This window comes from Phyllostomus discolor, chromosome 13 (assembly GCF_004126475.2).
Source record: "Phyllostomus discolor isolate MPI-MPIP mPhyDis1 chromosome 13, mPhyDis1.pri.v3, whole genome shotgun sequence".
NCBI classification, from domain to species: domain Eukaryota; kingdom Metazoa; phylum Chordata; class Mammalia; order Chiroptera; family Phyllostomidae; genus Phyllostomus; species Phyllostomus discolor.
In genome coordinates, this window is record NC_040915.2 from 57,893,337 (window position 1) to 57,906,000 (window position 12,664).

Sequence of the window (12,664 nt, forward strand, 5' to 3'; positions counted from 1 at the left end):
AGTGTGTTTGGATTCTTTTCTTGAAAGGGTAGGGACTGCTGGGGACTACAGAAGGCTGCAGACTAAGTGAATGAGGAGAATCTCGCCACTTCACATCCAGTGCTGGGGCTTAAGGAAAAGCCTCATGAAGTGTTAACACTGAAGGGACTTGAGCTCTCAGGGCTCCGGTCTCCTCATTTTCACAGACGCAGATCCGAGGCCCAGCCTACTAGATGTGCTGCCTTACTCAGGGACTATAGCACAGTGGGAATGGCTTCATGGCCAAGTGCACATAGGTTCAGAGTCCAGCTCCGTCATGTAAGTATTCGGTAACCTGCAGAAATTACTAGTCACTGTTTTTGAGTCTCCTAGTTCAACCTTTTCTATTTCATGGCAGGCATAAACTAATTACTAAAATTCTGCGGCACACCAAAAATCATATTTTTGACTGATTTGACCAAAAAAGGTATAATTTTGATTCATTCACATCAGGAGGCTATTATTGTGTTGGCTGTTGTCATTTTTTTTTTTTTATTTGCCAGTCTAAGGGAAAACAGGTCAGAGTCCCTGACTAAATAGTCAGGTATTGCATGTTTTAAAAATTCTCGTAGCACACCAGTTGAAAATTATTGTTCTAACCTGTAAAATGGCTAATCCTATCACCTTGCAGGGTGTGATCAGGATTAGGGATAATATATAAGTCACCTCATAGAGTGCCTGGAATATAAGCTAGGACTGTAAGTTTACAGTGGCAGCTTCTACAGTGACCTAAGAAGCAGTTGTGTTCTAAAGCAAAATAGCTTGGGGACCCATAGCCCTCCTACAAGCTGTTCGCCTTCCCATTCCTCTCAGACATTTGTGACTATCGACTTAGGCCGTGTTGCTGGGTGTGCCTCTCAGAAGCATTCCTTGACACAGATGTGTGCATCAGTGATATTGTTCTCCAGCCAGGTGTTCTTCCCAGCAGGCTGGCATGTCTCACCTACATGCCTGCACTGGTTTCTCTCCCTGCTCCCATCCTGGGCCTGGCCAGATCACTTGCAGCAAACAAAAGCAGGATATTGACAATGGAAAGGAGGACGTGTTCTGGTGCTCCCATGCCCTGCAGCACACATACCATTGCTAGGGCGTAATAGAGCCCAGGCCTACAGTTGGGTACAAATGTATCTGCACCAGCTTTTCTCCACTAAAGCCAAAAGAAGGGCAGGATCTGGTGACCATGAACCACGAACCCTTTTGCTCCAACTTGGACTGCTGGTTCTTGCCATGCCTACCATCAGGCCCTTTGTTAGGTGCTGAGTCTACCAGGATTAAATGGGACACTGCTCCCATCTTCAGGGAGCTGACAGTCTAGTAAAGAAGAAAGACAGGTATCCAGGAGCTTTAAGTCCGAAGGTGGGAGGCAAGAAGGAACCTCCTGCTTCTAGTGCTGGCCCTCTGCTAGGCACCTCACAGTCACCCAGAACTCATTTAATTCTACCCTGAAAGTAGGTGGTGATGTTGCTGTTTCACAAATGAGAATGAAGCAGCTGGCCCAAGATCAGTTAGGTGGTAAGTGGCGGTGCTGACATTTAAACCTTGGGTCATCCATAGGTATGCACAGAATTGCACAGAAAACACAGATATGCACAGAATTGAGGGGATCTGTAGTATTGTGTAATCCCCTCATTTTACAGGTGGGGAAACTGAACCCAGAGAGAGAAAGGGTTCAGTCAAGAGCATGTAGCTCCTAAGAACTTGAACCCACGTCTCTCCCAGTTTGGAGCTCATCCAGCAGTCCTTTTACAGAGAGGAGGTGGAGCTGAATGTACAGGAGAGAGTCTTCCTCTCAGTCTCCTGTAATGCATGGTTTTCAGTGTGCCATTTCTAGGCACTTCATATGCATACTCTTGACACCGTACTAAGCTCTCAAGACCCTGAAATTCAGCATGCACAGGACAAGTAGGAAATGCTACAAGATGGGGCCGGCTGGTGGCAGAAACCGTCTGTGTTTGTTGAGTTCCCAGGGGAACTGGACGCTCCATAAAGAGGGATTCTCAGGATCCTACTTCTCTAGACCTTCCTAGCTCCACAGCCATTCCTGTCTCCCTCCTCTACCCACTGCAGTGCTCAAAAGTAGTAGCACTCATTGTGGACTCTTACCTTGTATTGTTAAAATTAAGTTTTGTTTAGACATTCTCTTTTCCTGCCGTTATACGTTCTTGGAAGGTGGTGTGGGTGACCTTTTATATCTGCAGTGCCTAGCAAGTTACTGTAGTAATATACTTGCCTTGCCCTTCACAGTTGGCAAAGGCTTTCCTTAAACATTAACTGACTTAGTTTTCACAGTGGCTCTTTGTAGTTGGATGCTATTGGGCCCATTTTGTCAGTGAGGAAGAGCTACTGAGAGTTGCCCAGAGCTATCCAGATAGTGGCAATGAGTGGCAAATAGTGTGAGCTACCACTATCATCATTTTTCATAGTTAACATGTACTAAGTTCCTACTGTATTAGGTCTTTTATACGAACTGTGTATACTTTAATACATATGATTTCACTTTCATAGTAGTCCATTTAACAGATGAGGAAACTGGGTCAGAGAAGGGAAATAAGTCGCCCAAGATGACATAACTGGTAAGTGTCAGGGTCAGGATTCAGGCAGCACCTCAGAAGCAAGGATGTGGCCAATGTGCGTGGTGTGAGGCCTTGACAAGAACAGAGAGTCTCTTAACTAGAGAGAAAGAGATGGCATGGGCTCAGCAGGCCAGGGAGCTCTTAGCCAGGAGGCTCAGAAACGAGGAGGCGCTCGTCTGTGCAGATGTGGCCTGAGAACACACCCCCGACCCGACTGTGGTGGAGCATCGCAACCCACTGACTGGCGGAGAGAGCAGCTGTGGATTTAATGCTCTGTGTACAGTGGGAATGGAGTTTCGGGTTTTCTTCCTCAGTATTTTATTTTGAAATTTTTTTAATCGATAGAATATATGTATATATTTCTATAGATTATAGAAGATATAATTTCTATAGATTATAGAAAAATATATGGAATTTTTCAACTATATAGAAAATATATATTTTCAAATATGTAAAAAAGTTGAAAGAATAGTTCAAGGAATGCTCATGTACCCCTCACCTAGGTTCTTTATTGGTTAACTAAGCCACTTTAGCTATCTTTTCACGCGCCCGCACACACACACACACACACACACACACACAGTGTTTGATTTTTTTTCTGCACTGTTTAAAAGTTGTAGGTATCTTGACTTTCACCCTTAATTACTTTAATATGGTTCTTCTAAGAATTCTTCTATGTTATCGAAATATCATTATTATATGTAAGAAAATTGACAGTAATTTCACAATATAATCTAATATATAATCCAAATTCAAATTTCCTCAGTTCAAAAAAAATGTCACTCATGCTATTTTCTTTTTAATCCAAGGTTTAGGCATTGCATTTAGTTGCTACATCTCTAGGCTTTTTTAATCTCTGTGCCACCCCCACCCGCCATGGCACTGACTTTGGAAGAGTCAAGGCCAGTTGTCTTACCAAGTGATCCACATTGTAGATTTGTCTGATTGTTTCTTTATGCTTAATATTTGGGGGAAAGAATGCTACACTAGTAATGCTGTTGGTGAAGGGTAGGTGTCTAAACTTCTTTGGTTCATCTGGGGACCTGGCCTGCAACCCAGACATGTGCCCTGACTGGGAATAGGACCAATGGCCTTTTTGTTCGCAGGCCAGTGCTCAGTCCACTGAGCCACACCAGCCAGGGCTAGACCAGAGGTTCTTAAATGGGGCCATGATTAGGCCTCAATCCTTGATATACATGTACCATATACACAAATTATATGTACATTTTCCTTGTATGTGCATTTTTCTGGGAGAGGCTTGTTGGCTCTTATCAGATTCTCAAGAGTTTCAAGACCAAAACAGGTTAAGAAACACTGGATCCAGGAGAGTTTCTCCTCTTATCTTGCCTTCAGGTGTTCAGAATGTCAGGAGTCCCTCACCAACTGGTACTATGAGAAGGATGGGAAGCTCTACTGCCACAAGGACTACTGGAGGAAGTTTGGGGAATTCTGTCATGGGTGCTCCCTGCTGATGACAGGGCCTGTCATGGTGAGTGAGTCCCTCCATCTCTGCCCCTCTTGGTCATCAGAGTCCACTGACAGTGTCTCCAGTTCCCCATGGTTGTTCATCTTCTGGTCTTTCCATCAGCCATGGTCTCTCCCTTATTCAGTCATTTAACAGAGGTTTGTCGAGCACCTGTTAAGTGCCAGGTAAGATCCTTCCTCAAAGACTTAACATTCAGTGTTGGGTGTGGGTGGGTAGGCAGGCAGGGAGAAGACACAATACAATGGGGTGAAGGCCTTAAAGGAGAGTGTTACAGGTTGAGAGGAGGGTATACCTAAGCTGTGTTCAGGAAATCAGAAAGGGAGACTCTGGAATGGGCTAGCAGAGAGAGGTTCCACCTCCCCACCTGCTCTAGACAAAGGGCTTTTAGCCTAGTCACAGACTTGCCAGCTCTGTGTTGGAGAAAACGTGAGTCTTTCTAATTGGGATGTTACTTCTGGGGACTTATTCTCGTGGCTGAGACCAAAGCAGTGTTTTGCAATCTCAAAAATGATAGACACAACCTGACACTTCCTCCGGTATCTCTAGGAAAGGAGGTGCAAACATACGTTATTGCCAGGATCTGCGAATCCTTGATTGGGGGTCACCCACCCACCCCTACTCTCACTCTAGCAACGGTGAGGACTCACTTTCTCCATCTGTCCACCTTTCTCCCCTCCTGCTCACAGGTGGCCGGGGAGTTCAAGTATCACCCAGAATGCTTTGCCTGTATGAGCTGCAAGGTGATCATTGAGGATGGGGATGCATATGCCCTGGTGCAGCACACCACCCTCTACTGGTAAGATGGTGGCCCTGTGTCTTTCTTCCCCTACAAAAGTGTCCGAGGGAGTGACAAGTGCAGCATGAGTTGGGCAGAAAGACAACTAGGGTATCAGAGCACTGGATTCCTGTCACAGCGATGTTCTTAATCAGTTCTGTGACCTGTAAGCAAGAAAATTAACATCTCTCTGACCTCTGTCCTTACCTGCTGTGTGAATAATGACGCTCTGCCCTGCAGTCCTCCCAGAGGGAGAGAATGGCTGGGAAGGTGCTCTCAGAGAAGGATCCCAGAACATTAAAGACAAAGGCCCCTTAGTGCTCACTTAGTCCAACTGTCTTGGTTGACAAAAGAAATCAGGTTGGGGCCCAAAGAGGGAAGGGGGCTGGATTCTCACTGAGTCAAAGGCTGAGCAAAGAGAACCCAAGCCATTTCACTGCCAGGCCCAGTCCACCCCAGAGAAGCCAGGCTTCTCATTCTGAGTGGCCAGCCACTTCATGGCAAAGACCTAGCAGTGGAACTGTAGGTATTATTGCTTAAAACCACATGGTGCAGTGGTTGCTGGGGGCTTCCAGGTGGGGCTCCAGTGTCTTAGCCCCCTTTATGTTCCTCTCCACAGTGGGAAGTGCCACAATGAGGTGGTGCTGGCACCCATGTTTGAGAGGCTCTCCACGGAGTCTGTTCAGGACCAGCTGCCCTACTCCGTCACACACATGTCCATGCCAGCCACCACTGAGGGCAGGCGGGGCTTCTCTGTGTCCGTGGAGAGTGCGTGCTCCAACTATGCCACCACCGTGCAAGTGAAAGAGTGAGTATTTTGAGAATTCGAGCAGGGGTTCTTGAGCAGAGCCCATAGACGGACCTCCAGGGGCTGAGAACTCCCAAAGTCTTATGCTGAGTTCCCTTTATCCTCATCGTATATCTTCTTTCTGGTGCTCACTATGCTGTAACCACACCTGGGCCTTGGCACTTGTTCTCTCTGCCCAGGTTGCTTCACACCGGATACTTAATGCCAGAACCACTCACCTTTCGTGTGTCAGGTTTCAGATCATGTGTGCTCTTTGAAATTATCTGGCTTGATTATGTGTATTGGTTTGTTTATCATTTGTCCTTTCCACAAGTTCCTCCTGGGACTCATCTTAGTCTTACTCGGTACTGCATGCCCAAGGCCTGGAACAGTGCCTGGCATATAGTAGGTGTTCACTGATTATTGTTTTGTTGTTTGAGTGAATGAACGGAGGAAGGAGAAGGAGGTTAAGACTCCATCCTAGGTCTAGGCCAGAGACCAGATGGGGAAAGAGTCTGTGTCCATCTTAATGCTAGTAATGAGGCACCTGTGGCTGCCAGACAACCCTGTAAATCACGATTGTGCACTTACTGTGTGCTGGGCACTGGGTGCTTGCAGTATAGGTGAGAGTTACTAGGGCTGGGGAAGTCAGGAAGAGGTGAGGTCTTTTCTGAAGCCTCATTAGATGGAGAGGGGAGGGAACTGTGTTCAGGGTAGAGGTAGGAGTCTGTGGTTGTGTCTGGTATAGACTGGGTGGTTGGGAGTAGCCAGAGAGTGGGCTGTTAAGTCACGGAGGGCCTGGATTGTGAAGACTCAGCAGGTGTATTGAGGGATTAAAGCAACAAAGTGATGCCACCAGGTTAACATTTTAGAAGGACTGCTATTGTGGAAGTTGGATGGGTGGGGAGCAAGCCTAAAGATATGGAGACCCATTAGGTCCTAATGATTAGGAGGTTGTTGCAAGATCCAGGGAAAAGATGTTAGTAAGTGTGGTGATGGGGAGAACACAAGATTCTCCAAAGTGGTGAGGCTTGGGGGCAGTGAGGGAACTCCAACTGGGAGGATGACATCCAAGTTTCTGGCTTAAGCCATTGGATGAATGCCCTTTCTCTGCGAGTGGCCTAGGCCTTGGGGGCCAGTAGGAGCCTGGGACCTAGTGAGCCTTCCCTGCACAAGTGAAATCGGTCAGGCATGTTTTTAGGATGCCTTCACCCTTCTTCAACTCTTGTCTGGCCTAGGGTCAACCGGATGCACATCAGTCCCAACAACCGCAATGCCATCCACCCCGGGGACCGCATCCTGGAGATCAATGGTGCCCCTGTTCGCACACTCCGAGTGGAAGAGGTAGAGTGTGTGTCCAGTCTGTCTTTTGGGGGTTGGACATGGAACAGACCCTCTGGGAGATCAAACTATGGTCTTTACCTTTCCCTATTCCTAGTTTATCTCTCTGTCTTGCCACTGAGCCTGTGACTGCTGATGACTTCCTGTGTCATCCTGGCATGTTCCCAGGGCTGCAGGGATGGCCTAACAGATGGGGAAGCTGATAGGATGCCAGGCAGAGGGCACTGTGTGGCTACTGACATCTGGAGGCTACCATTAGCCAAGTTGAGCATTGGCCACACTGTGTTTGGATCATCTGGGCTGACAGTGGGCGGCCTGGGATGGACAGCCTGTGGGAGCCAGCCTTACACTGCCCTTGATTACAGGTAGAGGATGCAATTAGCCAGACGAGCCAGGCCCTTCAGCTCCTGATTGAACATGACCCCGTCTCCCAGCGCCTGGACCAGCTGCGGCTAGATGCACGGCTCTCTCCTCACATGCAGAATGCTGGACATTCTCACACCCTCAGCCCCCTGGACACCAAGGAGAATCTGGAAGGGACACTGAGGAGACGTTCCCTTAGGTGCCGTCTTTCACCCTGGTTCTGTGTTGTCCCATGCCTATCCCTCACATGAGGCAGAGCTGGCTTTTGGAGACCAGCAGAGTTAAAAAGGGAACCAGCTGGACAGGCACAGGCTGACGATTGTGCTGACCCAGCTCCCTTCATGGAAATCACAGTTCATAGCCAGGACCTGTGAGTGATCTGACCCAGCTGTCTGTAATGTCCCCTTAGACACCAGAAGGTCATACTGTCCACTGAACTCCTGAGCTGGACAGGAGGCAGTAATGCTGAACCCTGAAGGGCAGCCTGGCCTGTGGGAAAAGCATGGGGCTCGGAGGCTGGAGTGGGGGCATAGATAGGATGGATAAGTATAAATAAGGACTTTGAAAACTATAAAACAAGTGATGCATGCAAATTGTTTACGATTTGAGGGACCAACAACCAAATCCAGGTTTGCAGAGAGAGAGCATGCACCAAGTAGGGAGACTGAAAGAACGGGAGCCTAGAGCACTGGGTGTCTAGGCAGGCACACCCATAATGGCGCCTTTGAGCTGAGCTCCCTCTCTTCACAAATCACATCATCTCTCCTAGCCTCTCTCTGCATATGTGAAGTGGAGCTGCAGATAAAGGTGGCTGTCTCACCGATTATGTAAGGATTCAGTATGGGAGAGGATGCAAAGTAGCATAGCGCCGGCAGAGGGTCAGCACTCGGTCAATATGAGGTGTTGTTAGTATTACCTAGGTATCAGCTCTTTATCTGCCCTCCTACCCAAACAGACTAAATCGCTCAGGGCCCTCTTGGCTGGCATCTGTTGGAAATAGGGCCCTCCCGACAGGTGGCTCCTGTCACTCCTGGCTGCCCTCTTGGCCTCAATCAGCATGCGCAAGCTGGTGGAGGCACAGCGCCAGAGGTCAGAGAAGGCCTGAGAACACATGGCCTGGAAGAGGGAAGATGTGGGTGGGGCGGGGGTGGTGGCCAGAGAGCTGCTCAGATATCTAGAGGGCCGTCATGCAAGACAGGGGATGGCTCACCTTGTTTGCTTTGTCGGCACACTTGGCAGGAGGCAGAGCAAGGGCTAGGAAGCTGCAGGCAGTCCTTTCTGGGTCGCCCAGGTGAAACAGGAGTGTGCACGGAGAGCAGGTTGCAGGGCTGCAGTCAACCTTCAGTGCTGCGGGCTTCATCCATCCTGTCCCTTCTTCTAAGATTGTATTTTACTTATTTTTAGAGAGAGTGGAAAGGAGGGAGAAAGAGGGGGAGAGAAACATCAGTGTGCTATTGCCTCTCACTCAGCCCCTACTGGGGACCTGGCCCACAACCCAGGCATGTGCCCTGACTTGGAATTGAACTGGTGACCTTTTGGTTCGCAGGCCAGCACTCAATCCACTGAACCACACCAGCCAGGGCTATTACTGGCTACTTTAAAAAATATAAACCTAATGAGTTTATTGCTATAAAAACTATGCATTTATTATTTTAAAATTTAGGAAATGTAGACAGATATAAATGTGCAAATGTCCAAAATCCCATTTGGTCATTTTTTGGATGGCAATAGGCTATCAGTCTGACCCAGTTGGTGTCTCGAATCAAGCAGACATGGAAAGTGGACCATCATCTGATGGTCCACCCATAGTGCTGTCCTGTATTGAGCACTCTAAGCCAGTAGCATGTAGTCAGTCGTTCCAGGTGAGAAGTACTCAGGGTTCTCACTCTGAATGTGTGTTCACTGTGCTTGAACTACTGATGTCTAGCCCCTAGATGGCACAGCTCTCTGATACAAGAATCCTCCTCCCCCAGTCATAGCTCCTGAACCATAGGCATTGGAATGAATGGTCAGGTAGCCCTAAGATTCCTGCCCCCAGGGTTTCCTGGCAGGTCTCTGAGGACTACCCTATCCATACCACCCTCTTTCCTCATCCTCAGGCGCAGTAACAGCATTTCCAAGTCCCCTGGCCCCAGCTCCCCGAAGGAACCCCTGCTCTTTAGCCGTGACATCAGCCGTTCAGAATCCCTTCGCTGTTCTAGCAGCTACTCCCAGCAGATCTTCCGGCCGTGTGACCTGATCCACGGGGAGGTCCTGGGGAAGGGCTTCTTTGGGCAGGCCATCAAGGTAAGCACAGGCGGCAGCTGCTCTGCTCCTCTGCCCCTCATCCCTCTCTCGCCTCCTCTTGGGGAGTTTTTATTATGTGGATTCACCTCACACCCTGTGTGACAGCAGGCCGTCTTCCTGGCTGCAGGGAATGGTGTGAGGGCTGCACCCCTGCCACCCCAGCCCTCCCAGGCCACTTGGTGAACTTGGAGACCCTTGAGATGAGCTGTGCCCATGGCCCTCCTGCCTACAGTCAGTGAGAGTTTTTAGGTTGCCCAGAGGCCTCAGTGCTAGTCATGCTCCAGGGGGTACATGGGGGAGTGGCTCCTGCCTCCCTGATGAACAGTAGTCTCAGGGACTAACCTCTCTCTCTTTCTTTCCTCCTCCTCCTCTACTGAGAGCTGGGAGGGGGGGTCAGGTAAGCCATGTGTCTCAGCTTTCGGAGCATTGGGGCTGGAGAGCTCACCCCCAACCCACCCAGCCCCCTAGCGCATGTCTACAGCATTGACCTTCCTGTCCCCAGACTTCTGTTCACCCAAGGGACTCACTCCCTTGTCAGATAACCAGAGCCCCTGCTTGGCTTGACAGCCCCTTCCTGCCTCATTCCACACTTCCCTTTTCTGGATTCTTGCCTCTCCTCTGTGCATGCCCTGCTCTCCAGGAAAGGGGGTGTGCTCTCTGAGTCCCTGTTGCCCTGTGCCGTGCTTCCGCACATGAACTCTCTCCATCTGATCTGGCTCAGTGTGTTCTCCAGGGGATGGGATGGGGAGTTGCACAGATATCACACAGTTCCCCAGAACTGCCTCTGGTCTCTGCACCCATAACAACCGCCCTCCTTGTAGGTAACACACAAAGCCACGGGCAAAGTGATGGTCATGAAGGAGTTAATTCGGTGTGATGAGGAAACACAGAAGACTTTTCTGACTGAGGTAAGAAAGTGCGGTTGAGTTGGGAGTTTGATGTCACTGTTGGAAGAGGGAAGGCTTTACTAAAAATGGTTTCAAGAGGAAACTTACTTTGGAATCATTTTCTTAAAGGCTGAGCAGAAAAGAACACTAGAGCAACATCCCTGGCCCTCTGAATTATAGCATTATTTGTTCCGTGAACGCACACTGAAGGCAACACAAGCTGGGTACAAGGGCTGCAGCAACCAGTGCAGTGTGGTTCAGAGGTGCTCGCAGATACTGGGGTGATGCACATGAGAACAAACCATTTAGTGCAACTAGATGCTATGAGAACCACCTGAACACCCTGCTGAGGGAGCCTAGGGTGGGGCCTCCCAGAGAACTGACGTCCCTTGAGCATTTCCACAGTTCCCATCGCCTCTCTCAAGTTGCTCCATTAATTAATTCAGCTGGGTACACGTGTGGTCCAAGTGCGGCCCTCCAGGCCTCTGTTCACTCTGGGACCCTCCCACTCTAATCACACCCCCCCCACATGTAATTCCTAGTAAGGCAAGATCCTGAGAGTAAGGCCCATGGGGCCCTCCCCAACTATGCAGAAGTATTCTTCCCTGTCACTTAAGATAGGAGGTAGGAGATGCAGGTAACACTGATCAAGCTGACCCCTAGAGGGAAGGGATAAGGAAGACATAATGGGAACTGCCAACCCTCCTTGGCTTTCCCCACCCCCAGGTGAAGGTGATGCGCAGCCTGGACCACCCCAATGTGCTCAAGTTCATTGGCGTGCTGTACAAGGACAAGAAGCTGAACCTGCTGACAGAGTACATTGAGGGGGGCACATTGAAGGACTTTGTGCGCAGTGTGGTAAGCGTACCACCTCCACGGTCCCTAAGAGCTTTGGTGGGTTGTCAGCCGGTCACCTGTGTCACCACTACCCCGGAACCGTGATAGCCAGGGAGACTCACTGCTTTGCCTTCGAAGGGCCATGATGGGTGGGACTGGGCACAGGCAGAGAAGGTTCACTGGCAGACCATGTTGACCGACAGGGCCTGGACCATGAATGGGACAGGGCCCGACAGCCTCTGATGGACATTCCCTCATCCTGTAGGACCCGTTGCCCTGGCAGCAGAAGGTCAGGTTTGCCAAAGGCATCGCTTCTGGAATGGTGAGTCTTGGCAGTAACCTTGCCAGCGGGTTGGCAGGGGAGGGGCGGTTGGGGCGGCAGTCAGGAGAGATGCAAGGATTGCTGGCGCACTGGAAGGCAGGTTGTGCGCTGGGCAGCTCTGTACTGAGCTTCTCTCTACCAGTGAAATTCACCCCAAATGGCTGTTCTCAGCTCACAACCCTACTCTCAAAGAATCCAGGTCTTCAAGGGCACACAGGACATGGGCAAGGCAAACTGGAGAGGCAGACTTGCACAAGGTGGCCTGGCCTTGCTGGCACAGAGGTGTCCAGGTGCTGAGGGCACTTGGGGCAAGCAGAGGACCTCGCTGCCTAGGAAACCTGAGAAACTGGAGATTCATTCTAGTGAGCCCCAAAGGACAGGCCAGAACTGGATAAAAGTTCCTTCTGGCACAGAGGCCCCCGAGGTTAAGGAGACGACAGCAGCTAAGACCTGGGAGGAGAGAGGAGGAAACAGTCTGTTTCACTTGGGAACAATGATTCCGATGATAGCAGCGATTGACCGTTGTTGAGTGCTTTCTCCGTGCCGGGCACCAGCTGCGGGAATAACATGCATGTGCATGCTTATTCCTCATGGCAACCCTGGCTTCCAGACGAGGCGCCGAGGCCAGAAAGGGACGGAACTAGGAGCTTGGGCTGGTCAGTCCTGAGATTTTAGTCACTGCTTTTCATGTCGGGACCATGAAGACAATATTAGTCTTGGGGGTACATTAAGTTCCCTGTATCTTAAGCTAAAGAGTGTGGACTTTGTTTAGGGAGCCAAAAAGACAGGTGTAGATTTTTAAGCAAGTAAGTTTTGTGGCCAGAGCTGTGCTTTTTTGCAGATGAGTCTGGTGTGGTCAGTAGGTTGGGGTGGAACTGGGAGAACTCGGGGCCGAGAGACCTGGTGCGGGGCAGGGGTGTGGGTTTCTGAGTTGGGGTATGATTAGGGGAACAGGAGGCTGAGACGGACGGCAGAGTCAGAATGGAAAG

General features: G+C 49.8%; 1 protein-coding gene across 3 annotated transcripts in view; it reads left to right on the forward strand.

The window, feature by feature from the left end:
• The window catches only part of LIMK2 (LIM domain kinase 2), a 50,820-nt gene that overhangs the window by 29,745 nt on the left and 8,411 nt on the right, over window positions 1-12,664 (forward strand). For all 3 annotated transcript variants that reach the window (XM_036014051.1, XM_028527380.2, XM_028527379.2), the window contains 9 exons: window positions 3,945-4,080; window positions 4,764-4,873; window positions 5,472-5,660; window positions 6,878-6,983; window positions 7,346-7,542; window positions 9,443-9,629; window positions 10,451-10,537; window positions 11,243-11,374; window positions 11,619-11,675. In XM_036014051.1, coding sequence (XP_035869944.1) covers window positions 3,945-4,080; window positions 4,764-4,873; window positions 5,472-5,660; window positions 6,878-6,983; window positions 7,346-7,542; window positions 9,443-9,629; window positions 10,451-10,537; window positions 11,243-11,374; window positions 11,619-11,675 — 1,201 coding nt within the window. The remainder of the gene's footprint in view (window positions 1-3,944; window positions 4,081-4,763; window positions 4,874-5,471; window positions 5,661-6,877; window positions 6,984-7,345; window positions 7,543-9,442; window positions 9,630-10,450; window positions 10,538-11,242; window positions 11,375-11,618; window positions 11,676-12,664) is intronic.